A 28000-nucleotide genomic window follows, 5' to 3' on the forward strand; every position below is an offset into this window, starting at 1 on the left:
TGACCCAATCTCAGGTACTTCTTTATAGGAGTGCAAGAATGGACTAATACTGAGACATTTTAAGGGGCACATTGGGGATGGGAAAGGAAAACAGTCTCTCCTTTGGTCCTTGGGACTGGCTTCTCCTGGCTTTCTATGCATTTGTAACGCAGATTGGCTGTTTCTGGTGGGAGTTTCCCTCCAAGCAGCCCTGGCTTGTGGGTGGCTCTCTATAGGAGCCACATGTTTTCAGCGACCTTTCCTCCAGTTCAGTACCAGTATCCCCAGGGGCTTCCAGGAGAAGCCCCCAGGGGGCCGTCTGGACATCGGCTCAGGTGCTGCTAGCAAGCACCAGGCTCCGGGCAGCTTAGATGGTTTCTCTGAGGGGAGATGTTCTCAGCTGCTGAAGAGAAATTTCTTCACTCTTCTCTTCTACATGTTTCTTGGAAGAGGCTTCTTTGGCCCTGTAGAAATGAAAAGGCAGAAGGCAGTGGTGAGGGGCAGGCGGTGTGCATGTCGTGGGGAGGGTGGTGCCATATGCACAGGGTGCAGCTCCACCCTCCTGAATCCAGAAGGGAGGTGAACGCTGCAGCGGCCCCTCCTCCGGATTATCTCGGGCACCCTGGCGGCCACCCTCCTATTGTCCCTCCAGCTCCCTCCTTGCTCTATCCCTGGGGTCTCACAGCTGGCAGAGGCTGGCGTGTCTGGAGACAGACTTGAAAGAGCTGCAGGGTCAAGGAGTTCAACGAAGAGTCTTACAGATGAGGACCTAGAGGCTGGACATGTGCCCGAGGTCACTTGGCTGGAGAACAGGGGCCAGCAGACACCCCCAGGGACTGGGCACTATTAGCGCCCTTCTTCTCCCACCCCAGGAGGCAGGGAGGGGCAAAGGTTGGGGCTCTGAGCCACTCCTGCCCTTCCCTGTTTGGCTTTTCAAGAAGTCAGGGCAGGTTGAGGGTGGCGGGGGGGCTTGCCTGGACTTTGAGGCCCCCTCAGTCCCAAATAGTCCAAGGCTACCCCACTGGCTTTCTATTATTTGACCAGATCCAATTTTGCCTTTTTTTGGTGGGTGGGGGATAGAAATGAGGGTCTTGCTATGTTACCCAGGCTGGTCTTGAACTCCTAGGCTCAAGCGATCCTCCCGCCTCGACCTCTCAAAGTGCTGGGATTACAGGTATGAGCCACTGTGCCTGGCCTATTGCCTTAAAAAAGAACCCTCTAGTCTTTGAAATGATTTATGTTCTAATTGCTTCTATTTATTTTTATCTTTGCATTGTGGACACTGATAACTGCTTTCCCACTGAATTATCTTAGTTTTTTTGTTTTTTTGTTTTTTTGTTTTGAGACGAAGTCTTGCTCTGTCACCCCAAGCTGGAGTGCAGTGGTGCAATCTCGGCTCACTGCAACCTCCACCTCCTGGGTTAAAGCGATTCTCCTGCCTCAGCCTCCTGAGTAGCTGGGACTACAGGCGCACCACCATTCCCGGCTCATTTTTGTATTTTTAGCAGAGACGGGGTTTCACTGTGTTAGCCAGGCTGGTCTCGAACTCCTGACCTCGTGATCCGCCTGCTTCTGCCTCCGAAAGTGCTGGGATTACAGGTGTGAGCCACCATGCCTGGCCTGTTATCCTCTTGTTTTAATCATTTCATATCTTGCCCATTTCTCCCGTCTACTTTTAGCTGGTTCCATATTTGGATTTTTTTCAGCATTCATACTGTTTTATCAATGTTTCTATCCCTGCTTTTTAACTCTTCTATTTATAATATTTTAGTCAATTGACTTAATCTTCCCACTCCCCCACCCCCACCCCACCGAGACGGAGTCTTGCTCTGTCGCCCAGGCTGGAGTGCAGTGGCACGATCTCGGCTCACTGCAATCTCCACCTCCCAGGTTCAAGCAATTCTCCTGCCTCAGCCTCCCAAGTAGCTGGGACTACAGGCACCCACCACCACACCTGGCTAATTTTTGTATTTTTAGTAGAGACGGGGTTTCGCAATGTTGGCCAGGTTGGTCTCAAACTCCTGACCTCAGGTGATCCACCCGCCTCAGTCTCCCAAAGTGCTGGGATTACAGGTGTGAGCCACTGCACCTGGCTCATGCACACACTTTGCCACTCTGCTTCCCACACCCTCATCCTCTCCAAGCCCTGCTCAGCGCCCAGATGAAGCCTGTCTTCCCCCGCTTGGCCTGCAGGGAATAAAGTGGACAGGGACAGGGGAGGATATGAGGCTCTCATAGTTGTCCAGACAAGAGACAATACATGGTGGCTTGATGTAGGGCCATGGACACAGGGCTGGAGAGAGAATGACAGATTTAAGTCTATTCTGGAGGCAGAAATGATAGGACTTGGGCTGGGCGCAATGGCTCATGCCTGTAATCCCAGCACTTTGGGAGGCCGAGGTGGGTGGATCATGAGGTCAGGAGTTCAAGACCAGCCTGGCCAAGATGGTGAAACTCCATCTCCACTAAAAATACAAAAATTAGCCAGGCGCAAGGGTGCACGCCTGTAATCCCAGCTACTTGGGAGGTTGAGGCAGGACAATCACTTGAACCTGGGAGGCAGAGGTTGCAGTGAGTCGCGATCGTGCCACCACACTCCAGCCTGGGCGACGGAGTGAAACTCCATCTCAAAAAAAAAAAAAAAAAAAAAAGAAGAAGAAGAAAAGAAATGATAGGACTAGCCAAAGAATATATCCTTGATTTCTTACAGTGCAACCTTGGCCCATGGCTGAGGTTAGAGATGGGGTGTTGATGGGAGTCATTTCAGGGTTGCAAACACAGCACCTATACAGGCCACTGGGTACGGATGGGTCCACCTTTGGGATCAAGCCGACCTTCAGAGAGGGTTACACACGGGCCCTGCTACTGTCCCTGTCACCATTCCCGCAAACTAAAGGTCTTCCCTGAGCCCACTGTTGCTAAGAAATGCTGCAAGCAGCAGCCAGATCAAATCCCCTCTTGCGTTTGTTTTAGAAACATTGTCCAGGGCATTGCTGTTACCTTAGTGACTTTTCTAATGAGACCCACACTTGAAGCCAAGATGATCTCAAAAAAAAAAAAAAAAAAAAAGAGGCCAAGAAGAGAAGAGAAACCTCTCCTAGTGCTAAATGCTGAGGAAAATGGAAAGCTTCGCTCTCCTGAGGGGCTGGTATTCGTTTTCCTCTCCAAGAGTAGTCATGAATGGGGTCTCCCTTTCTGTTGGGAGGAAGCCCAGAACCAAATTTGAAGCCTGCACAGCAACCACGGGGGCCTGTGTTTGCTTCAGTTTCCCCTGCTGTCCTCTCCCCACTTCTCTGCCAGTTCTCACTTCCAACCCACGTGTTTCCTGGTTCACAGTTTATTCTTTTTAAAACCTTCATGATCGGGTCCGTTCTTGGGGAAAGCTAAGCCATTGTAGATAGAGGTGGGGGAGGCATCTCACAGCTCTGGTGCATCCAGCCAGGATGTTTCCGATGCGCAGGAGTGAGGAGAGCACCCCATTTGCCCCCCAGTTATTTCCTGTAACTTTCGACCTGTTGGTGCAGGAGGCCCCTCACCACCTCTCCATCGCTGCGATGGTCTCTACCAGGGGTGCGTTGTGGGTCTCGGTCAGGAAGCAGCCAGCCAGCCCAGCCAGGACTGCGGTGGCCCCGAAGCTCACAGGCGGCAGGATGGTGCTGTACTCCCCAAGTGTGGTAACCAGGGGTGCCGCCAGGCCCCCAAGGCGGGCGTAGACCGAGGCGAAGCCCATCCCCATCTGCCTGTGGGAGGTGTGTGGATGGGTCAGTGCAGCGACCTGCCCCCCGAGGGGCCCAAGAGAGCCGTGCCCTGAGTGTCAGAGGACAGGAGGGACCGGGGATCCTGCCTCAGTGAGCCCAGCAGGTCTCAACCTGCAGTGTCTCCCCCCATGCACCCACCTGATCTCTGTGGGGTACAGTTCGCCTGTAAACAGGTACACGCAGATGAAGGAGCTGGCCAGGCAGCCTTCGCCCAGCGCTGCCTGGGCCGTGCGCAGGATCTGCATGCCTAGACAGGGCAGTGGGGTGGAGCTGAGGAGGGAGGGAGGATGGGGAGGCCCAGGGTGCAGTGGAGAGGGGCGGAGCCTCAGGAGGGGATAGGCCGGGGGGAAGAGGCAGAGCCCACTCAGAACCCAGAGAAGAACCAGGATTTCCACCATCTCCCCTTCCCAACTGTTTCTGGGACCCAGGAGTCCCCCAACTGCCCTTCTCTGACTTCTGCCTCCTTGCTCCCTTATTTGCATCTGCTGCCAAGTCCTGCTGGGTAGGCAGGTGCTTTAGAGTCAGGCCTGGATTCAAATCGCAGCTCTCACCCCGCTGGCTGACCTTGGTCACTGTTTCTTTTTTTTTTTTTTTTTTTTTTTTGAGACAGAGTCTCGCTCTGTCGCCCAGGCTGGAGTGCAGTGGCCGGATCTCAGCTCACTGCAAGCTCCGCCTCCCGGGTTTATGCCATTCTCCTGCCTCAGCCTCCCAAGTAGCTGGGACTACAGGCGCCCGCCACCTCGCCCGGCTAGTTTTTTTTGTATTTTTAGTAGAGACGGGGTTTCACCATGTTAGCCAGGATGGTCTCGATCTCCTGACCTTGTGATCCGCCCGTCTCGGCCTCCCAAAGTGCTGGGATTACAGGCTTGAGCCACCGCGCCTGGCCCTTGGTCACTGTTTCTTACCCCCTTTGCACCTCCCTGTCCTCACCGGTAAAATGAGGAAGATTGGCCGGGTGCAGTGGCTCACGCCTGTAATCCCAGCACTCTGGGAGGACGAGACGGGCGGATCACGAGGTCAGGAGATCGAGACCATCCTGGCTAACATGGTGAAACTCCGTCTCTACTAAAAATACAAAAAATTAGCTGGGCGTGGTGGCGGGCACCTGTAGTCCCAGCTACTCGGGAGGCTGAGGCAGGAGAATGGCGTGAACCCGGGAGGTGGAGTTTGCAGTGAGCCGAGATTGCACCACTGCACTCCAGCCTGGGCGACAGAGCGAGACTCCATCTCAAAAAAAAAAAAAAAAAAAAAGAGGAAAATAGCAGCACCTGCTTCATGGGGTTGGTGTAAGCTGGACATGATGCCAGGGATGCAAAGTGCCCATTAAATGTTTGCCATTGCCTTCATTTTCTTTCTTTTCCTTTTTTTTTTCTTTTTTTTTTTTTTTTGAGATAGAGTCTCACTCTGTCACTGAGGCTGGAGTGCAGTGGCACAATCTTGGCTCACTGCAACCTCTGCCTCCTGGGTTCAAGCGATTCTCCTGCCTCGGCCTCCTGAGTAGCTGGAATTACAGGTGCGCACCACCATGCCCAGCTAATTTTATTATTTTTAGTAGAGACAGGGTTTCACCATGTTGGCCAGGCTGGTCTCGAACTCCTGCCCTCAGGTGATCCACCCACCTCGGCCTCCCAAAGTATTGGGATTACAAGCATGAGCCACTGCGCCCAGCCCATTGCCCTCATTTTCAATATGCTTATCCTGCTGTTGTTTATAAATAGCAAAACCCCTATTCAGACATCCAACATTGGGGCAGCAGTCAAGGAAATGATGGTGCCTTCTCTGGCTGGATGGCAGCACTGGCTGCTGCACACTGGAATCAGGTGCGGAGATTTTATAAAACACTCACACCTGGGTCTTACTCACTACCCACTCTAGCAAGACCGACTGCGGATAGGCTTGAATTTGGGTATTTTTTAAAGGTTCCCAAGAGAATCTATTGTGAAGCCAGAGTTAGAAACACCAATCCAGATGAAACATTATCTAGGCTGGGTGCAGTGGCTCACGTCTATAACCCCAGCACTTTGGGAGACCAAGGCAGTCAGATCGCTTGAGCCCAGGAGTTTGAGACCAGCCTAGGCAACATGGCAAACCCTGTCTCTACACAAAAATACAGAAAATTAGCCAGGTGTGGTGGAATGCACCTGTAGTCCCAGCTACTCAGGAGGCTAAGGTGGGAGGATTGCTTGAGTCTGGGAGGTCGAGGCTGCAGTGAGCCATGATTGTGCCACTGTACTCCAGCCTGAGCCATAGAGTGAGACTCTGTCTCAAAAAAGAAAAGAAAGAAAAAGGAAGGAAGAAATGCAGGGAGGGAGGAAAGGAGGAAGGGAGGAAGGGAGGGAGGGAGGGAGGAAGGGAGGGAGGGAGGGAGGAAGGGAGGAAGGAAGGAAGGAAGGAAGGAAGGAAGGAAGGAAGGAAGGAAGGAAGGATCGTATAGTAATAAAAAATCAGGTCCATGAGGCCAGGCACAGTGGCTCATGACTGTAATCCCAGCACTTTGGGAGGCCAAGGTGGGCAGATCACTTGAGGTCATGAGTTCGAGACCACCCTGGCCAAAATGATGAAACCCTGTCTCTACTAAAAATACAAAAATTAGCCGGGCATGGTGGCACACATCTCTAATCCCAGTTACTCTGCAGGCTAAGGCAGGGGAATCACCTGAACCTAGGAGGCAGAGGTTGCAGTGAGCACCACAGCACTCCAGTCTGGGCGATGAGTGATCATCAGGTCCATGAAACATTTGTGCTAACATGGAAAAGCATGTGTATGTTTCAACATACAATGAAAGAAGGGCACATTATATATATGTACACATGCACATATATACATATAGATATATGTATCCTATTTACATTTTTGTATATATAAACATATAAAATATGATCTCAACTATGCTAAATACAAATCTATAAATAGGAAAAAAAGATTGGAAGAAAATAGGTCAAGATACCAATAATAACATTTATCCACTTTTACAGGTAAAGAGCCGAGGCACAGAGAAGTTGGACAACCTGCCCACAGCCAAGGCTGCAGTCACAATGGGCAAAGGGCTTATCACATGCTCTATGTTGCTGCTATTCAAACCTGACGTCTTGCTGGACTCACTGGACAGTTTGTAAAATACTGAGGGTTAAGTCCTACTCCTTGAGATTCCCAGGGCACTGGCATGGAGCACCCGGGCCCTGGGAGTTTTCAAAGCGCTCCCAGTGAAGGTCATTTTAGCCAGGTTTGCAAACCACTGTTCCAGGGCCAGTCCAGCTGAGGTTTGAATCCTAACTTCTCAACCCTTGGACATGCTGCCTGCTCAGACTTCAGGGGCCGCACACAATGCTGGCCACACGGAGCCAGCTCCTGTGCTCTCCAGCCACTTAGATGCACCTGTCTAACCTCCCTGGCCACACAGTAGAAGCTCTGAGGGCCAAGGCTCAAGGCCTCCACCTGCCCCTAATTGCCACTGGGCACTAAGTGCTTAATACAAACTCTAGTAATCAACAGTCGCTTTCTTTTTCTTTTTCTTTCTTTCTTTTTTTTTTTCTTTGAGGTGGAGTCTTGCTCTGTCACCCATGCTGGATTGCAATGGCACGATCTTGGTCACTGCAACCTCCACCTTCCAGGTTCAAGTGATTCTCCTGCCTTGGCCTCCCAAGTAGCTGGGATTACAGGTGCACACCGCCACACCCAGCTAATTTTTTTGTTTTTTTTTTTGTTTTTTGTTTTTTGTTTTTTTTTTTTTGAGACGGAGTCTCGCTCTGTAGCCCAGGCTGGAGTGCAGTGGCCGGATCTCAGCTCACTGCAAGCTCCGCCTCCCGGGTTCACACCATTCTCCGGCCTCAGCCTCCCGAGTAGCTGGGACTACAGGCACCTGCCACCTCGCCCGGCTAGTTTTTTGTATTTCTTAGTAGAGACGGGGTTTCACCGTGTTATCCAGGATGGTCTCGATCTCCTGACCTCGTGATCCACCCGTCTCGGCCTCCCAAAGTGCTGGGATTACAGGCTTGAGCCACCGCGCCCGGCCTTTTTTTGTATTTTTAGTAGAGACGGGGTTTCACCACGTTGGCCAGGCTGGTCTGGAACTCCTAACCTCAGGTGATCTGCCCGCCTTGGCCTCCCAAAGTGCTGGGATTACAGGTGTGAGCCACCGTTCTCAGCCTAACAGTTGCTTTCTTTTCAGATCCGGAGACACACCCCTCAGCATTGTTGCCACGTGAAATTTGTTGTCTATCAGACCCCAGAGGTTCCCAGTTCTTGGTGGGCAGCAAGGGCAGAAGTGGGTGACTCACCTTCTGGCACAAACATGTTGGCGATCACCATGAGCCTGGCCAGGATGAGGAAGGAGGCCACCGTGGCCCGGCGGCCCATGTAAATCATGGTGGCGGTGGCCACGAGCATGGCCGGGATGTCGATGATTCCAAACAGGGCCTGCACCAGGTAAAGGCTGAGCCCAAACTTCTGCAGGTCCATGGCCAGGCCATAGTAAGCCACAGAGTTGGAGAACCTGGGAGAGGCAGTGGAATGGTCCTTGTTCACCCCATGGTTTACTGTTCTGAGCCCAGGGGAGGGGACTCAAAGATGGATGACACAGGATTCCTCCCCTCGGGGAGTAAAATTCCCTGACTTTCCATAAACACCCCTTCCCGGTCTCCTAAGTCTCTGTCTTTAGCGTTAGAGTTCAGACCCCTCCCTCCACATCCCTTTCCACCACCCACTCCTGGATCCAGTGCACGGGTTCTGGAGTGTGTTTGCTTTTCTCTGCAGTACCACCTAGGTGCCGAAATTAAGGCAGTGCTAAAAAATAAAAAGAGAAGAAGATGGAGGAAGGTCAAAGGACACAGGAGGCAATGTGGAAGAGCTCCCAATGGCCAAAGTTGGAGCAATTTGGGAAATAAGGTAAAGAATGTAGTATCTACTAAATAAAGGAAAAACGTCGTTGAATTATAACCCAAAGTATTTAAACTACGTGATTATACATGAGCCTATATAAATAAATGATTTAATAAAAAAGTCTTTCTTACAGAAGAACTCCAAACAATATATGTGAATATTCCATTCCTTGGCTGAGAGCAGTGACTCACACCTGTAATCCCAGCACTTTGAGAGGCCAAGGTGGGTGGATCACGAGGTCAGGAGTTCAAGACCAGCCTGGCCAAGATGGTGAAACCCCCATCTCTACTAAAAATACAAAAATTAGCCAGGCATCTGTAATCCCAGCTACTCAGGAGGCTGAGGCAGAGAATTGCTTGAACCCAGGAGGCGGAGGTTGCAGTAAGCTGAGATCACGCCACTGCACTCCAGCCTGGGTGACAGAGGGAGACTCCATCTCAAACAAAACAAAACAAACAAACAAAAAAATCCATTCCTTCAGGAGATGAAAGTTAGTTTCCCTCCCGTTGAATGCGGACTGGACTCACTTTCAAATAATAGTATATGGAAAGAGGCAGCTCACAGTGGCTCACACTTTTAATCCCAGCACTTTGGGAGGCTGAGGTGGGTGGATCGCTTCAGCCCAGGAGTTCAAGACTAGCCTTGGCAACATGGTGAAACCCCATTTCTACCAAAAGTACAAAAATGAGCCAGTCTCATAACCTGTCTCAAAATAAATAAATAGATTAAAATTTAAAAGTAAAAAAAGAATATGGAAAGAGAACATTATTTTTACAGTGGAGAAACGTGATAGACACTACCTTAACCAAGGGATTAACTTCAGCATCACCAGTAATCAGTCATGTTGACATCACATATGCCCTCATATGGTATGATATGATATGATATGATATGATATGATATGATATGATGAGAAGCTCATATCACCTCCATGGTTCTCCTTTCCCAAATCCACAATCCCAGTTTAATCATGAGAAAACCATCAGACAAATCCAAACTGAGGCCAGGCACAGTGGCTCACGCTTGTAATCCCAGAACCTTGGGAGGCCAGGCTGGTGGATCATCTGAAGTCAGGAGTTCAAAACCAGCCAGACCAACACGGTGAAACCCCATCGCTACTAAAAATGCAAAAATTAGCCAGGCGTTATGGTGCATGCCTGTAATCCCAGTTACTTGGGAGGCTGAGGCAGGAGAATCACTTGAACCCGGGACGCAGAGGTTGCAGTGAGCCAAGATCATGCCATTGCACTCCAGCCTGGGCAAAAGAAAAAAAAATCCAAATTGAGGGACATTCTACAAAATACCTTACCAATACTTTTCAGAACTGTCAAGGTCATGAAAAATAAGGAAAGACTAACAAACGGCCACAGATCAAAGGAGACTAAGAAGATATAATGACTAAATGTAATGGGATATACCAACTGGTGAAATCCAAATAAATCTCTAGTTTAGTTAATAGTAAATTACCAATCTTAAATTATTACTTTTGACAAATGTACTAAGGTAATTTAAGATGATAATATGAGGGGAAACTGGGTGAAGTGGATACAGGAACTGTCTGTACTATCTTTGCAACTTTTCTATAATTATACATTTATAGAAGAATAAATATACATTTATTTCAAAATTTTATGAAGATAAGCTAACAGAATATATTTGTGAAAACTAATATTCAGAAAATAAATTTTATCCAGAAAAAAATGTATACATGGGTATATATATATAATTTTTTTTTTTTTTTGAGATGGAGTCTCACTCTTTTTGCCCAGGCTGGAGTGCAGTGGCATAATCTCGGCTCACTGCAACCTCTGCCTCCAAGGTTCAAACAATTCTCCTGCATCAGCTTTCCAAGTAGCTGGGATTACAGGTGCACACCACCACACCCAGCTAATTTTGTATTTTTAGTAGAGACGGGGTTTTACCGTGCTGACCAGGCTGGTCTCAAACGCCTGACCTCAAGTTATCTGCCCGCCTCAGCCTCCGAAAGTGCTGGGATTACAGGCATGAGCCACCGCGCCTGGCCAAGAAAAAAAAAAAAAATTCTTATGTAAGGCAATAAGAAAAAAGATAATCCTGTAGAAAAATTGGCAGAAGTCTTGGATAAGCATTTCACAAAAAACAAGCTATCCAAAATACCAGTAAGTTCATGCAAATATTTTTCATTCCTTAAGACATCAGAGAATTGGAAATCACAGTACAATATCACTACACACTCACTATAACGGCTAAAATTAAATTGCAGACAATACCAAGTGTTACTAGGGATGTGGAACAAGCTGAACTCATATGCTTCTGATAAGGGTGTGAATTGGCATAACCACTTTGGAAAACTGCTTGCTTCTATTACAGAGAACCACACCCATACTTTATGATCCAGCAATGCCAATCCTAGGTATGTATCTGACAGAAATGCAAGCGTGGGCCCAGCACAGTGGCTCACATCTGTAATTCCAGCACTTTGGGAGGCTGAGGTGGGAGAATCGCTTGAGCTTAGGAATTCAAGATCAGCCTGGGCAACATAGTGAGATACTGTCTCCATACAAAGGAAGGAGGGAAGGAAGGAAGGAGGGAAGGAAGGAAGGGAGGGAGGGAGGGAGGGAGGGAGGGAGGGAAGGAAGGAAGGAAAAAGAAAAGAAAAGAAAAGAAAGGGGAGGGAGGGAGGGAGGGAGGGAAAGAAAGAAAAAAAGAAAGAAAAAGAAAGAAAGAAAAGAGGAAGAAAGAAGGAAAGAAAGAAAGAAAGAAAAAGAAAGAAAGAAAGAGAAAAGAAAAGAAAGACAGGTGTGTTTTCTCACCAAGAGAAATGTACAAGAATATGTATAGCAGCACTATTTGTAACAGCCCAACCTGGGAAAAGCCCAGTGTCCTTCAGCAGTAAAATAGGTAGGCCGGGCACGGTGGCTCACAACTGTAATCCCAGCACTTTAGGAGGCCAAGATCTGCGGATCACAAGGTCAGGAGATTGAGACCATCCTGGCTAACACGGTGAAACCCTGCCTCTACTAAAGATACAAAAAATTAGCTGGGCATGGTGGCACACGCCTGTACTCCCAGCTACTCGGGAGGCTGAGGCAGAGAATCTCTTGAACCCAGGAGGTGGAGGAGGTTGCAGTGAGCTGAGATTGCGCCACTGGATTCTAGCCTGGGCAACAGGGCGAGAGTCTGTCTCAAAAAAAAAAAAAATTGGTAAAGTTTCTGTATTAGTTTCCAATTGCTGCTATAACAGATTACCACAAATTTAGTGCCATAAAACAACACAAATGTATTATCTTACACTTCTGGAAGTAAGAAGCCTAACATGTGTGTTACTAAGCCAATGTCAGAGTGTGGGCAGGGCTGTGTTCCTTCGGAAGCTCCACAGGAGAAGCTGTTTGCTTGCCTTTGCCAGCTTCTAGAGGCTGCCTGCATTCCTTAGCTTGTGGCTCCTTCCTCTGTCTTCAAAGCCAGCAGCACACAGCATCTCCAAAGGTCTCTCTCTCTGACCTTCTTCTGCCACTTAAAGGGACCCTTGTGATTGGACTGGGCCCACTCAGATAATCCAGGGTAATCCTCCGTCAAGATCCTTACTTACGGCCGGACGCGGTGGCTCAAGCCTGTAATCCCAGCACTTTGGGAGGCCGAGACGGGTGGATCATGAGGTCAGGAGATCGAGACCATCCTGGTGAACATGGTGAAACCCCGTCTCTACTAAAAAATACAAAAAAAAAACTAGCCGGGCGAGGTGGCGGCGCCTGTAGTTCCAGCTACTCGGGAGGCTGAGGCAGGAGAATGGCGTGAACCCGGGAGGCGGAGCTTGCAGTGAGCTGAGATCCGGACACTGCAACTCCAGCCCGGGAGACAGAGCGAGACTCCGTCTCAAAAAAAAAAAAAAAAAAAAAAAAAAGATCCTTACTTACATCTGCAAAGTCCCTTCTGCCATAGAAGGTAACACATTTACAGATTCCAGGGATTACTTACCGATTTCTAGTAATATCTCTATTATATATAGATATATTTTCTGGGTATGTTTTTTTGTTGGATATTGGTTTCTGCAAGTATCTGATTCTACTGCATACCTTGCTTTTTAAAAATAATTTTAATTTTGGAATAAATATATATTTACAGAAAATCTATAAAGATTCAGACATCTTTGGGGGTCATTATTCCGTCTACCACAAGTAGTATATTCGTACCATGGATTGTTATACACAAAGAACGAACTAAATTACATATGACAACGTGAGTGCATCTCACAAACAGTATAAATTACAAAACTATGTAGCTCAAGTTATATAAGGCTCAAAAACAGGCTAATGTAATCTGTGGCATTAGAAATAAGGATAGTGATTCCCTTAGGGGAGGGTAAGGAGTGAAGAAGACACGGTGGGGCGGGGCTTCTGCAGGCTGATCATGTTCTGTTTCTTGACCAGTTTGTTGATTAATGGGTGTGTACAGTTCGTGAGAATTTGTCAAACTGAGCCTTGTACATTGTTGCATGTGTGTGATACTTCAACAAAAAGTATATGTGGGCCAGGTGCGGTGACTCATGCCTGTAATCCCAGCATTTTGGGAGGCTGAGGTGGGCAGATCCCTTCAGGTCAGGAGTTCAAGACCAGCCTGGCCCACATAGAGAAAACCTGTCTCTACTAAAAGTACAAAAATTAGCCAGGTGTGGTGGCACACACCTGTAGTCCCAGCTACTCGGGAGGCTGAGGCAGGAGAATTGCTTGAACACAGTTGACAGAGGTTGCAGTGAGCTGAGGTGGCGCCGCTGCACTCCAGCCTGGGCGACAGAGTAAGACTCTGCCTCGGAAAAAGATAAATAAATAAAACTATATGTGGGAAGAAGAACTCCAAGATGATCCGTCAAATTCCTGGCCTGGGTGAACACAAACCTTCTCCCAGTTATTCGAACACTAATCTAGGTGTTGTGAACGGATTTTTCAGATGTAATTCCGGTCCCAAATCACTTGACTTTAAAACAGAGAGAGTTTTCTGGGAGGGCCTGGTCTAATTACATGAGATTTAAATCTGGGTCTAAGGCTGGGCGCGGTGGCTCAAGCCTGTAATCCCAGCACTTTGGGAGGCCAAGACGGGCGGATCACAAGGTCAGGAGATCGAGACCATCCTGGCTAACCCCGTGAAACCCCGTCTCTACTAAAAAAATACAAAAAACTAGCCGGGCGAGGTGGCGGGCGCCTGCAGTCCCAGCTACTCGGGAGGCTGAGGCAGGAGAATGGCGTAAACCTGGGAGGCGGAGCTTGCAGTGAGCTGAGATCCGGCCACTGCACTCCAGCCTGGGTGACAGAGTGAGACTCCGTCTCAAAAAAAAAAGAAAAAAAAAAAAATCTGGGTCTAGAGCTCAAAGACCGGGAGTTGGAGATGCAAAGCATGGGAGAGATTTGATGTGAGGAAGATGTTCCTTTGAGATGGAGGAGGCCACTTAGCCAGCAATATAGATGGCTTCTAGGATCTGAGGGTGTCCCTTGACTAACAGCCTGTAAGGAAATGGAGACCTAAATCCTACAGCTGTAAGCGGTTAAATCGAACCAACAATTGAAATGAACTTGGCTGTGATTTCTTCCCCAGAGCCTCCAGAAAGGAGGCTTCGTTCCAGCCTCCTAAGAGCCTGAGCAGAGAACCCAGCTGGCACTTCTGGCCTGGAGAATTGTAAGCTCATAAATGGGTGTCATTTGAAGCCACTAAATTATAGTGATTTGTTACATAGCAATATAAGACTAAAACATTACACAAAAAATAAAGTGACCATTGAGAAAGTTGAGGGACACTCAGTCAAAAACCACCAGGTTTACATTCAGATCTTTTGCTTGTTAACATGTCTGCTAACCTAGGAGGAAAGAAGGCGGAAAGGCTCCTGAGAATGTGAGCTCCAGAAACGGAGTCTTCCCAGAGAGACTGGACCATGACCAGCCAGCATTGCCACTGAGGAGAGACTGGCAGTGGCAGGGAGAATGCACAAGACATTCTCTAAGATTCCTTTTCATCTTATAATTCTGTGGCTCACAATATTCTAAAATTCATTCATTCATTCATTGGTTCATTCACTCAGCAAATATTTATTGCAAAGCTATCACACGCCAGGAGCTGGTTACATGTAATGTTGTAAAAGTTTTTACAGATGTGATTAAGTTATTTAAAAAAACAAAAGCAGAATAGGTAGAGTATTAATCCTGTTTTTTTTTCTCTTGAGACACTCTGCCTCACTCTGTTGCCCAGGCTGGAGTACAGTGGCAAGATCTTGGCTTGCTGCAGCCTCCGTCTCCTGGGTTCAAGTGATTCTCCTGCCTCAGCCTCCCAAGTAGCTGGGACTACAGGTGCACGCCACCACACGTGGCTAATTTTCATATTTTCAGTAGAGATGGAGTTTCACCATGTTGGACAGGCTGGTCTCGAACTCCTGACTCAGGTGATCCACCCACCTCGGCCTCCCAAAGTGCTGGGATTACAGGCATGAGCCACCACACCCAGCCACTATTAAATCCATTTCTATAAGAACGTGTGTATGTGTGTGTGTGTATGTGTGTGTGTAAGTATGTGGGTGTCATGGATGTACCTTAGTACATGTATCTTCAAGGGTACAAATTCATGCCTGACAGAAATGGGAGATGGGAGATGTTCAGAGGTGGAAGGGAGAGTAGGTTGAGAGGAATATTCACTTGTATATCTGATAACAGAAAACAACTCGCATTCAGGCATTGTTCCACCTCCTTTGCAGACTAATTTTCACAACAACCTTATGTGGTAGGTTCTATTATGATGCCCATGTTACAAATGGAGAAACTGAGGCACAGAGCGGTTAAGTAACTTGCCCAGGATCACAAAGTCAGTAAGTGGCAGAGCTGAGATTCAAACCGAAGGAGCAGATTCCACAGTCCTGCTTCTTAACCAATGCGCTACACTGCCTATCTGTTTCTGGATTCTTTTTTTTTTTTTCCTGAGACTGAGTCTGGCTCTGTCGCCCAGGCTGGAGTGCTGTGGCCGGATCTCAGCTCACTGCAAGCTCCGCCTCCCGGGTTTACGCCATTCTCCTGCCTCAGCCTCCCGAGTAGCTGGGACTACAGGCGCCCGCCACCTCGCCTGGCTAGTTTTTTGTATTTTTTAGTGGAGGTGGGGTTTCACCGGGTTAGCCAGGATGGTCTCGATCTCCTGACCTCGTGATCTGCCCGTCTCGGCCTCCCAAAGTGCTGGGATTACAGGCTTGAGCCACCGCGCCCGGCCTGTTTCTGGATCCTTTGGGGAAAAAAAAGTTTTTAACAATGAATATGCGTGCTTTTCAGAATTTAGAAAAAAAACCACAAGGTGGCTCAAGCCTGTTATTCCAGCACTTTGCGAGACCAAGGGGGAGGATCTCTTCAGTCCAGGAGTTCTAGACCAGCCTGGGCGACATTGCAAGACCTCACCCCATCTCTATTTTTAAGAATTAGCCCGGGCTTGGTAGCAGGCACCTGTAGTCCTAGCTACTACAGAGGCTGCGGTGGGAGGATCGTTTGAGCCCAGGAGGTCGAGGCTGCAGTGAGCTACGATTGTGCCGCTGCACTCCAGCCTGGGTGCCAGAGCAAGACCTTGTCTCAATCAAATCAATCAACCAGTAAAGAAAAAATCCCAGTTAATTGAAGGCATTTACCATAGGGTTTGTGGAAGTTTGTGAAAGTTCACCAGTTCCTAACAATTCCTCTTTCTCCTCCCTCATCCTTTTTCGAACCCCAGGACTCCCCATCCCCACCTCAACCCAGACACACTGGCGAGGAAGGGGTAGGGGAGCACGCTCGCCGCCTCCCGCTCCCCAAAGCCAGGACTGTGCAATTGATCCCAGGCGCGAGCCTGGCGTGGCTCCCAGCCGGCAGCGAAGCGAAACATTTGGAAATGGCTCCGATTTTCCGGGTGCGGTTGGTAAGTCCCAGCGTGCACGAACCAAACCTGCGGTGCCTGGGGCAGCTTTGAGCGGGTCGGGTCGGGTCGGCTTCATGGGAGAATGGCCCCACCTGCAGGCAGAGAGCTCCGGATGGCTGCTGAGTCACTTTCTCAACTAAAACGGGCTTTTGCTTACTCTTTCCAGAAGGATCCAAGACAGGACTTTCTGCTCTGGAGTTTTGAACTCAGGATCTGTTTCTCCTTCGCGGAAAGAGGAAGGTGGAGGAAAGGCAAGCCCAGGCCGGCGGGGCTACCGCAGGAAGACACCCCTCCTGGACTCGGGTTCGCAGGAGGCCCCTCGCTCCCCAGAGCCAGAACTGCGCTGCCTGCCACGCTGTTGGGGACAGAAGCCCTCACAGCCTCCCAGAGTCGGGGGCCGTCCCATCTTCCCAGTACACAGGGGTCACAGCCCCAAATCCAAACCAGAGGAAAGATTCTATACCCCAGAGCTTCCCAGGGGGCCACCTGTGGTTTAAGTGCTTTATGTGCCTTAACTGTTTTTTTTTTTTTTTTTTTTTTCCTCCACACGGGTTCTCGCTCTGTCACCTAGGCTGGAGTGCAGCGGTGAGAGCACAGAGCACTGCAGCCTCCAACTCCTGCATTCAAGCGATTCTCCCACCTCAGTCCCAAGTAGCTGGAACCACAGGTAACAGCCCTCCATGCTCGGCAGGCGCGGGATCTCCCTGTGTTGACCAAGCTGGTCTGGAACTCATGGGCTCAAACAATCCTCCCGCCTCTGCCTGCCATAGTGCTGGGATTACACACATGAGTCACCAGGGCTGGCCTCATGTCTAAACTCTGGATCCTCACAAGGACCTTACAGATGTAGGAAAGAGGCCCCAGGAGGCTGGGCTCCCTTACTTGCTCAGGTCACATGGATAGTCTGGCCTCAGAGCCCAGCTGATATCTACTAAAAGCGACTCCCCAGTCTGCTACAGAAAACAGATAGCTGCCCGCCTCTACTAAAAATACAAAAATTAGCTGGGTGTAGTGGCGCGTACCTGTAGTCCTATCTACTTGGGAGGCTGAGGCAGGAGAATTGCTTGAACCCGGGAGGCGGAGGTTACAGTGAGCCAAGATCGCACCACTGCACTCCAGCCTGGAGACAGAGGGAGACTCCGTCTCAAAAAAAAAAAAAAAAGAAAGAAAGAAAAAGAAAAACAAAAGAAAGAAAGAAAGAAAGGGGAAGAAGAAAAAGAAGAAAGAAAGAAAGAAAGAGAAAGAAAGAAAGAAAGAAAGAAAGAAAGAAAGAAAGAAAGAAAGAAAGAAAGAAAAAGAAAGAAAATGGATAATAATTCATTGCCTGTAGTCCCTGTTGTTATCAACACCAATTATTTAAATGTGCAGGAAATCCAGTGGAATGAAATCAACACGGTTGTTTTTTATCAGCCCTTCCCCTTAGGATTTGTCAGCTTCCAGTAGGTGGCGCTACTGCATATGGGCTGCCTTTGTATTTTTGTCCATTTCACATCTTCATGCCTGTGAACCTGTTAGGAATTCCTTCCTGCCCACCTTGCAAACTTGATTAACCATCTTTTAAAACTAGTCTAAATGCTGTCTCCTGCCTGAAGCCCTCAGCAGCCCCAGCTAGCAGAAATGCTGTCAAGATACATGTCTCACTGCATGGAAATTACGATTTTCCTGTCTATCCCCTTCTGGATCCAGAAGTGTTTTTTCCAGAGTGGGACACTTCCCAGAATCCACTGGAGAGCCCGCCCCAGGGGCATATCAGGATGGGACAAGTTACATTCTGGAAAAGCTGCCTTGGTGATTCCAGTAGTCCTCCCACCCAGGTGAGACCCACTGCCCAGAAATGGGGTTCCTGGGTTGGCATGATATCTCATCTGTCACCACATCTCAGCGTCCAGCAGAGGCCGAGTGCTGGAAAAAGGGTGTGGGAAGAGATTGAGTTCACACGGCTCACCTGCTCATTGCATTAAGAGTATTTCAGAACAGAGTTTTTCAGTGGGGTCAGAGAGCATGCCCCTGCCTTGGGTTAAAGACTTGGGCATGAGCCTGTCACCTACCAGATCACCATGAGACAGCATGTGACCTTGCGGATGGCCGGGGTTCGGAAGAGGTCCAAGATTGAGTTGGAGGTGTGGACACTTGCAAACTCGCTCTGGATGTAGGAGCTCACCACCTAGGTGAGAAGAGTCTGCTCAGGGGAAGCGAGGGAGCTGGGACCCCACATCCCTGCAGGGAACCCCTTCATCTGTGTGGAGGAGAGCTGGGGTTGAGGTCTTTGGTGAGGTGGCTGGCCCTTGTCTCCTCTCCATTCAAAGACTGATGGCACTTGAGGGGCTGTTTCCAGGGTGTTGAGAAGCTCCAACACGAACCCCAACAGTACTGAGGTTCTGTGGTTCTGGAGGGCCTCCCACCCCATTCCTGGTATAGACTTGAAGACTGTGTCAGATAAGAGCAAGGGTTCCAAGTGGTTCTGCCACTTCCTACTATATGTTCTCAGGCAAGTTACCTGACCTGTCCCCACTTCAATTTCCTCATTGGCAAAAATGAGACATGAAACGAGGTTATGTACATAAAGCTCTTAGCCTAGTGCCTGGCATGGGGCTTGAGAAATGATGCGTATTGATAATAAATGGTAACTATCTTATAATAAATGGTATTTGTGATAGTACTTTTGTTATTGATTCCCCAGTAATTTTACTTTGTGGTTGCTATTTTAATAATTTTAGTTTATTATTTTATTAAAATTTCAACTGGATGTCAAGGTTAATAGGGTTATTTCCTCATTGCAAAGATGGATCAACTGATGAGCAAAGCAGTTAAATTATTTATCCTAAATCACACAGTCATTCAATACCTAGACAACATCTTTCACACATCAGAACTCTGCCTGTACTGTGTATTCCCAGCGTCTACACCTGGATGGCACGTGAGTCCTGGGAAGTTGCTAAATTCTAGTACAACTGGAGGTTGCCAGCAAGACTGAAGACTGTTCCCACCCTTCCTTCCTCCCAGCTCGCTCACCTCCTTGGTCAGCCTTTCCCCTTCCTCCTTCCTTCCATTCATTGCAGCCACCTTCTGCAGATTCTGTACAGCTAACTGGGACTTGCCATGCAGGAGGAGCCAGCGGGATGACTCTGGAAGCCACCTGGGATCGAGAGGAGGAAGAAGAAGGATCTGGGGCTGGTAGAGCTCATTCTGTTCCCCAAACCCAATAGCTCCTTGTCCACCTTCTTTCAGACCCAGAAAAGGTGATCTGTCCTCCTGTCTGTTGCATCAGGAAGTCTGGGGGCCCTGCCAGCTTCCCTTTTTTTGCAGCAAATCATACAGAGACTCACTGAACAGTATTTAAAGACTACAGAGGACTTGGCCAGGCACGGTGGCTCACACCTGTAATCCCAGCACTTTGGGAGGCCCAGGAGGGTGGATCGACTGAGGTCAGGAGTTCAAGACCAGCCTGGCCAACATAATGAAACCCCGTCTCTACTAAAAATACAAGAAAACTAGCCAGGCGTGGTGGTGTGTGCCTGTAATCACAGCTACTCGGGAGGCTGAGACAGGAGAATCACTTGAACCTGGGAGGTGGGTGTTGCAGAGCCGAGATCGCTCCACTGTACTCCAGCCTGGGCAACAGAGAGAGACTCCATCTCAAAAACAAAACAAAACAAAACAAAAAAACAAACAGACAAAAACTACAGAGGACTTAGGATTTCAACAGACCCGTGGTTTTTCTTTTTTTAGACAGAGTCTCACTCTGTCGCCCAGGCTGGAGTGCAGTGGCACAATCTCAGCTCACTGCAACTTCCGCCTCCCGGATTGAAGTGATTTGCCTGCCTCAGCCTCCCGAGTAGCTGGGATTACAGGCACCCACCACCATGCCCGGCTAATTTTATTTAATTAATTAATTTATTTATTTTTAGAGACGGGGTTTCACCATGTTGGCCAGGCTGGTCTCAAACTCCTGACCTCAAGTGATCTGCCTGCCTCAGTCTCCCAAAGTGCTAGGATTACAGGTGTGAGCCACCGCATCTGTCCCAGACCCGGTTTTGAATCTGGTTCTGACCCCAGCTGTGTGGCCTTGAGTGAGTCATGGGCCCTTTCTGTAATGAGGCTGTGCCTCATTACCCTCTTATAAATGCCCCAGTTATATTCTTATAACTTTATAAGTACTTAGAGTACTTATAAAATGTTGAGGGATGTGAAGGAGTTGATGAAGGCAAAAGCTCTTGGGATGTTCCAGGGCCCCACACCAATGCAATGGATTTTACCAGAGTGTCCCAGTAGCCATTTGTGAGGACTTGAGAGCTTGCAGCCTCCACGAATGCCTGCCATCCTTCGTGTCCCACGTCAAGTCCAACAAGTCCCGGTCACCGCACACCCCAACCTCTCACAGGGCCAGGTGAAGACTCGGCCACACAGGTGCACCCTCCCCCACCCCACTCTGTTCAGGACATACCAAGAATAGAGGAAAAAGATCAGGAAAGGAGCAGAGACGGCAAACTGCAGGCACCGCCAGGGGCGAATCAGGTAGGCTATCCCCGCCAGGATGAGCTGGCCCAGGGTGAAGGAGTACCCCAGCAAGATACCTGCCACAGTCCGGCCCCGGGTGGGCATCCACTCCACAACTGGGGAGAAAACAGTGACATGCAGTGGCATTCAGCTACCCATGTGGTTAATTCACCACACCCCCCTTATGATTCTGACAGCTTAAACTCATTCCAGAGACCTGCTGAGACACAGGCAAAGGTGTCCTTACTGCACTCCAGATGAATTCTAAGTGGATCAAAGAACTCAACAAACAATAAAACCACAACAATGCCGGAAGAAATCAGGGGAGATTATTTTACAATGTTAGAGTAGGGAAAGGCTTTTCCAAGGACATCACAAAACCCAGAGGCAATAAAAGGGGAGGTTGACAAACTTGGAGTTGTAAAAATAAAAAATGTCTGCATTGGAATAAAACAAAACAAAACACCGTAAGTCAAGCCAAAAAAAGTCAATAAAAAACGTAAAAATATAGTTGTTGTAACCCAACTAACAGATAAACTAACCCAACTAACAGATAAAGGATTAATTTTGGGCTGGGTGCAGTGGCTCACTCCTGTAATCCCAGCATTTTGAGAGGCTGAGGCGGGTGGATCACCTGAGGTCAGGAGTTTGAGACAAGCCTGGACAACATGGCGAAACCCTGTCTCTACTAAAAATACAAAAATTAGCCGGGCATGGTGTTGTGTGCCTGTAATCTCAGCTACTCGAGTGGCTGAGGCACGAGAATTGCTTGAACCTGGGAGGCGAAGGTTGCAATGAGCTGAAATTAATTGGACCACTACACTCCAGCCTGGGTGACAGAGCTAGACTCTGTCTCAAAAAATAAAAAAAGAAAGAAAGAAGAAAGACTAATTTCCCTAATACTGGAAGAGTTTTCACAAATCAATTAGAAAACAGCCAACAAGCTAAAAGGAAAATGGGCAGAGGTGCTCAACCCCATGCAAAGACAGAAAACACTAATTTTTGTAAAGAGCAAAACTTGGAACAACCTGAATGTCCATCTACAGGGGACTGGTTAAATAATGACGACACACCCTTACGAGGCAGCTGTAACGAATTAATGAGGAAGCTTCTTCCCAGTGGGCAAGAAGCCCGGGCGTCCAGCCCTTCAGCAAATCCTTCAGAATTCAGCCGGAATCTGAGCTCTCCTCGCTGCCTCCACTGCTGCCACCATGGCCCAGCTCAACCTGGTCTCTTGCTTGATGACAGCAGTAGCCCCTTAACCGGCCTCCCTGCTTCTGTCCTGGTGTCACATGGCAGCCAGATAAATCTTATCAGATCTCAAATCCTAAATCAGATCGGGTCTCTCCCTGGTCAAAATCCTCCAGTGGCTCTTGTCTCATTCAGAGGCAAAGCCGAGGTCCTAGAACGCAGAACTGCCCTCCGCGACCTCCCCTGTCGCCCACCTCCCAACTCTGCTTCAGCCACAGGGCCCTCCTTGCTCTTCACCCTGGGCACACTTTCCACGGCAGGGCCTCTGCCTGGCAGTTCCCTCTGCCTGGAATGTTCTACCCCAGAAACCTGCAGGGCTCACTCCCTCAACTCCTCCCAGTTTCGCTCAGAATGACCCCTTTTCAGTGCAGTCTTCCCAAACCACGCTAATTAAAACTGCAGACCCCTCTCCTCCAACCTGGCCATTCTTTGTGGGGTTTTTTGTTTGTTTTATTGAGGCAGAGTCTCACTCTGTCACCCAGGCTGGAGGGCAGTGGTGCGATCTCGGCTCACAGCAACCTCCACCTCCCAAGTTAAGCAATTCTCTTGCCTCAGTCTCCCGAGTAGCTGGGATTACAGGCGCCTGCCACCACGCCCGGCTAATTGTATTTGTAGTAGAGACGGGGTTTTACCATGTTGGCCAGGCTGGTCTCAAACTCCTCAGGTGATCTACCCGCCTTGGCCTCCCAAAGTGCTGGGATTATAGGCATGAGCCACCGTGCCCGGGCAATCTGGCCATTTTTCTCCCCTTTCCAGGCTTCGGTTTTCCTCTGTAGCACTTACTGTCTTCGAACAAACTATACGATTCGTTATGCGTGGTGGTGATATCGCCCCTCGCTAGAACATGGACCCCAAGGAGCTGGGCTTTGCTGTGTTCACCGCAACCTCTAGAGCCTCTCCAGGCACTAGAAGGTCCTCTATCAGGCAGTGGACCAGTGACAACTTGGTTAAGTAGAAGAATCAAGATACAGAACAGTGTGCACAGGAACAAACATGAGGGGAGGCATATATATATATATACATAGGCGGGGGGTCACTACACTTGTGCGGTGTGACCCGAGGCAGGGCATGGCCTGTGGTGGGAGCTCCAGGGCACTTGATAGAATCTCTGCAAAGTCGTCTTTACAGGCTGAGATGTCCTAAGACAGCGCCCGTCCTCTCCAGCCTCAGGAGGTGTTAAGAGGCTGGGCAGTTTCTGATGCGTATGCATGCATGCGTGTGTGTGTGTGTGTGTGTGTGTGTGTGTGTCTGTATGTGTCTGTGTAGGTGTTAGAGCCCATTCCAGCATGAAGTGGACCTCGGACACCTGTTTCAAGCCATGGCCGGATGCTCACCCTGCAGAGTGAGCTGTGTAGGCTGGAATTTGCTGAGATCCCACTTTGTGCTGGGAGAGGGAGGGGAGGTCAGGTGTGCTGGCCTGGTGCGTCCTGGTTCTCCGGTCCCAAGATTTCTCCCTGACCGCTGATATAAAAGACCCATCCTATCTTTGCACAGCTGACGGTGGCAGCAGTTTCTGCGCCCAGTGATGTCCCCAGGAGCAAGCTAAGTGTTAAAATGAAGCATAGGTGGGTGGCAGGCCTGTGTCCTGGGTGGGCTTCCTACTGCCCTGCAAAGCTTTCTCCAAGGACCACCCAGGGACTGCCCAGAACCAGCCCAGAGTGAGGACTGAGTCTGCCATTTATCACTTGGGGGCACAACACTCCAAGCTGGCATTAGGAGCCAGGTCTCCACCATGAAGCTGAGGAATCACCAGCCTTTTTAGAGTCACACAATTTCAGGACTGGCTGCAGCCCTGGGGACCATCATGGCTCACTCCCCTCCTGTGTCCCTGTAGCCTCTGTGTCCCCACACTAAGCCTGGAGACAATAGGTGCTTAGTAAGTGGTTATTTTTGGCTAATTAACAAATAAAATAAACCTAACCCTCTCAGTTTACAGATGAGTACACTAAAGCCCAGACCTGGGAAAGGCCATCCAGGGACTCCCCACCCACAGCCAGCAGGGCCACCACTACCCGGGAGCCCAGGTCCCCCAAGTCCAGAACTCTGGCGGGAGGCTTTGAGATGAGGTTGCTGGATGAGAATCCCAACTAAACAACATGAGAAAAATGTGCAACGACCCTGGACGTTGCCATCCCCGTGTCCCCCTGCCCCTGCCCCCTGCCCCCACCCGCCCCACTCTTTCAGGAGCCCCAGTCCTTCTCGGCCTCTCCTCGGCTGGACTCACCCAGGGAGAGGGAGTTGAGGATGATGCCAGAGAAGGTCATGCCCATCAGGAACCGGAAGACGCAGTAGGCACTGAAGGAGCTGAAATACGCTGTGGCGGACCCCGAAGCTGCCAGCTGCAGGTAGGACCAGACCAGGGGGGCCTTGCGGCCCAGCCTGAGTCCAGAGAATGGGCACAGGCATTAGAGTTTTGAGAGGCAGCAGCAGCATCCCCCAAGAAACAAATTGGCAGCCCACGCCTGCCCCTTCCACCCGAGCAGGGGCGTTATCAAGGCAGTCACGTCACGGGGAAGATGGGGTACCCCGCGAAAGCCACCCCTCCAAAACAGAAACTTGAAACTGCTGGGACCCAGGCTTCGTGGCAGAGGTTAGTCACAGACACAGGGACATGGTGTAGAAGGACGTTGGCAAGGAGATTTAGTCCAGGCTCGAGGAAAGGCAGGGACTCTACAAAGCCCCAGAGGGGCGTGTGGCAGGTGGGGAGAGGTCACCTGAGCACTGTTCTGGCTAGAGGGAGGCCTCGAACCAGCACTCACAGCGGGTGAGCCCTTGGCCAGTCCCCAGTGTGGGAGCAGGAGCCAGGGTTGAGTCTTTACGTGGACTAGAGGGTTGCCATGCCACAGCGGGGCCGAGGACAGGGTGCAGGGTTACTTGCCCTATTTGCAAATGAGGGTCCAGGGCCAGAGCGCACAACCCCAATTTGGCCAGGAGGGAAGCAGGCCAAGAAGGGAGGCAGCTTTTCTTCTCCACACACCCCATGACCCTCTCACTCATTCACTCACTCACTCACCCACCCACTCACTCACCCACCCACTCACCCACCCACCCACCCACTCACCACCCACTCACCCACCCACCCACCCACCCACTCACCACCCACTCACCCACCCACCCACGCACTCACCACCCATTCACCCACCCACCCACTCACCCACCCACCTACCCACTCACCCACCCACCCACCCACTCACCACCCATTCACCCACCCACCCACCCACTCACCACCCACTCACCCACCCACCCACCCACTCACCCACTCACCCACCCACTCACCACCCACCCACCCACACACCCACCCACCCACTCACTCACCCACCAACTCACTCACCCACTCACCCACCCACTCACCACCCATTCACCCACCCACCCACCCACTCACCCACTCACCCACCCACTCACCACCCACCCACCCACACACCCACCCACCCACTCACTCACCCACCAACTCACTCACCCACCCACCCACCCACTCACCACCCATTCACCCACCCACCCACCCACTCACCACCCACTCACCCACCCACCCACCCACTCACCACCCATTCACCCACCCACCCACTCACCCACCCACCCACCCACGCACCCACCCACCCACCCACGCACCCACCCACTCACCCACTCACCACCCACCCACCCACTCACCCACCCACTCACCCACTCACCCACCCACTCACCCACTCACCACCCACTCACCCACCCACCCACTCACTCACCCACTCACTCACCCACCCACTCACCCACCCACCCACTCAGTCACCCACCCACTCACCCACTTACTTACCCACTCACCCACTCACCCACTCACTCACCCCCTCACTCATTTCTTCATGCATTCTTTCATTCACTCATTCATTGTGACACAATGTTCATTGATCATTAATCACCTCTAAGTGACGGGCCTGAGTTGAGGGCTGGTGACAAACGAGACACTCTGGATAAGACACAAGCTCACATGTAGAAAGACCAGGATGTGTCATGACATGGTGTGATGAGGGCCTGAGGTGTGTGGCACAGGGAGCCATCTACATTCCAGAGTGTGGGGTGGAGTCCGGGAGGACCCCCCAAACCTGAACTGAGAGAAGAAGGGCAGAGCAGAAGGGAGAGGGGAGAGAGAGCGAAGAGGAGGAAGGGGAAAGAGGTGCAGAGAGAGAGAGACGTGGGAGCCAACTTCAGAGCCATGAGCTGGCTGCACATCGCCGTCTGTCAATAGGGGTCAGTTAGGCTGGGCGCAGTGCTCACACCTGTAATCCCCGCACTGTAGGAGGTAGAGGGAGGAAGATTGCTTGAGCCCAGGAGTTTGAGACCAGCCTGGGCAATATAGTGAGACCCCATCTCTACTAAAAAAAAAATTTTTTTTTAATTAGCTGGGTGTGTTGGTAGGTGCCTGTAGTCCCAGCTACTGGGGAGGCTGAAGCAGGAGGATCGTTTGAGCCCAGAAGGTTGAGGCTGCAGAGAGCTATGTTCGTACCTCGGCACTACAGCCTGGGTGACAGAGTGAGACCTCACCCTAAAAAATAAGGGGGAGCAAGTTAGGGTTCGTACTGGCTCATACATACAGTGGGGTGCAGTGTGAAGACTAGGAGGGGTGGGACAGCTCTTTCTGAAGGAATAGGAGAGGAGGCCTCCAAAGTGAAGAAAAAGCTGGGTACAGGACCATGTGGGGTGTATGCCAGCATTTGCATAAAAAAAGGATGGCTAGGCCTGTCACCTCAGCTACTTGGGAGACAGAGGCAGGAGAATTGCTTGAGCCTAGAAGTTTGAGACCAGCCTGGGCAACATAGTGAGACCTCATCTCAAAGAAAAAAATGGGGGGACATGAAGAAGAAAACAAATACAAAACAGGAAAATAAAAATGGGGGAATAGAACATATACACCCACTTGCTTGACTGCATAGAATCATAAAATGTCTCTGGTAAAAGACATAGAAACCAGGCTGCCCTCTGGGGGTTACTGCAGGGAGGGGCACAGGCAGGAAAGGGGTGATCCCCAGCAGGCTCTTCTGTGCCTTTTGGGATTTGAAGCCATGTGAATGTACTATGTGTATTATCTGTTTAAAATGCACAAATCAACTGTAACAAAGAAAAATGAATGCAGAGGCCAAGGCTTTCTGGCCTGCACTGGGTGGCTGGGGCACTTATCCCCACGGGCTCACCTGTCTGCCAGGCTGCCAAACACGGCAGCCCCCACCAGCACCCCAGCCATGTAGACAGACTGCGCCAGGTCTCGGAGAGTGCGGGCCTCACACACCAGATCCCACTGCAGGGAAGACGTGAGCGCTTCAGACTGGGCCTCGGCAGCAGCCCCCCACGCGCCCAGCCCCTTCTGACCTCCATCAGGATGGTGGATGGGAAAACACTGTGGTTATAGACCCAGCCGTCCTTGCAGCGCTCCGTGGCCATGTCCGGGCCGGAGGAGTTGGGGCTCAGCAGGGCCCACTGAGGCTTGGTGAAGCACCGGCGGGACTCAGGGGCCCCAAGCTGGTCCAGGGGTACGGTGGCCCTCAGCCAGGCCCCTGAGTCATTGGTGGAGGCCTCAGTGTGGTTGGCAGGGCCCCGGCAGTGGTGCGGGGGGACAGCGGCCGTGAAGTTCTGCAGGAAGTTGTGGCAGGCCAGCAGGCCGCAAGACAGCAACAGCAGGGCCGTATGGATGAGCTGGAAGCGGCCCATGCCGCCCAGAGTGTCCAGCAGGTCTGTGAAGGCCATGGCCATAGGCCTGACCTGAGGCCCAGCCTGCCTGGCTTTATGTA

The 28000-nt window shown here is 50.3% G+C and overlaps 1 protein-coding gene and 1 long non-coding RNA gene across 2 annotated transcripts in view; one reads left to right on the plus strand and one right to left on the minus strand.

The window, feature by feature from the left end:
- LOC101925064 (uncharacterized) overlaps positions 1 to 19144 on the plus strand; it is a 29015-nt gene extending 9871 nt beyond the window's left edge. Inside the window, exons 4-5 of the long non-coding RNA XR_010581161.2 lie at positions 16320 to 16502; positions 16669 to 19144. This is a non-coding gene — a long non-coding RNA (uncharacterized lncRNA). The remainder of the gene's footprint in view (positions 1 to 16319; positions 16503 to 16668) is intronic.
- On the minus strand, positions 3 to 27968 carry SLC22A20 (solute carrier family 22 member 20). Its single transcript, XM_065529426.2, has 10 exons — positions 27582 to 27968; positions 27407 to 27510; positions 24475 to 24629; positions 20947 to 21115; positions 19515 to 19638; positions 18551 to 18666; positions 8015 to 8229; positions 3876 to 3984; positions 3516 to 3719; positions 3 to 443 (listed from the first exon to the last, which is right to left on the minus strand). The coding sequence occupies exons 1-10, from the start codon at positions 27960 to 27962 to the stop codon at positions 347 to 349; spliced, it is 1674 nt and encodes a 557-aa protein (XP_065385498.1). The 5' UTR covers positions 27963 to 27968; the 3' UTR covers positions 3 to 346.
- Between the last annotated feature and the right edge of the window lie 32 nt (positions 27969 to 28000).

The sequence above is a fragment of the Macaca fascicularis genome, chromosome 14 (genome assembly GCF_037993035.2).
Source record: "Macaca fascicularis isolate 582-1 chromosome 14, T2T-MFA8v1.1".
In the NCBI taxonomy this organism is placed as follows: domain Eukaryota; kingdom Metazoa; phylum Chordata; class Mammalia; order Primates; family Cercopithecidae; genus Macaca; species Macaca fascicularis.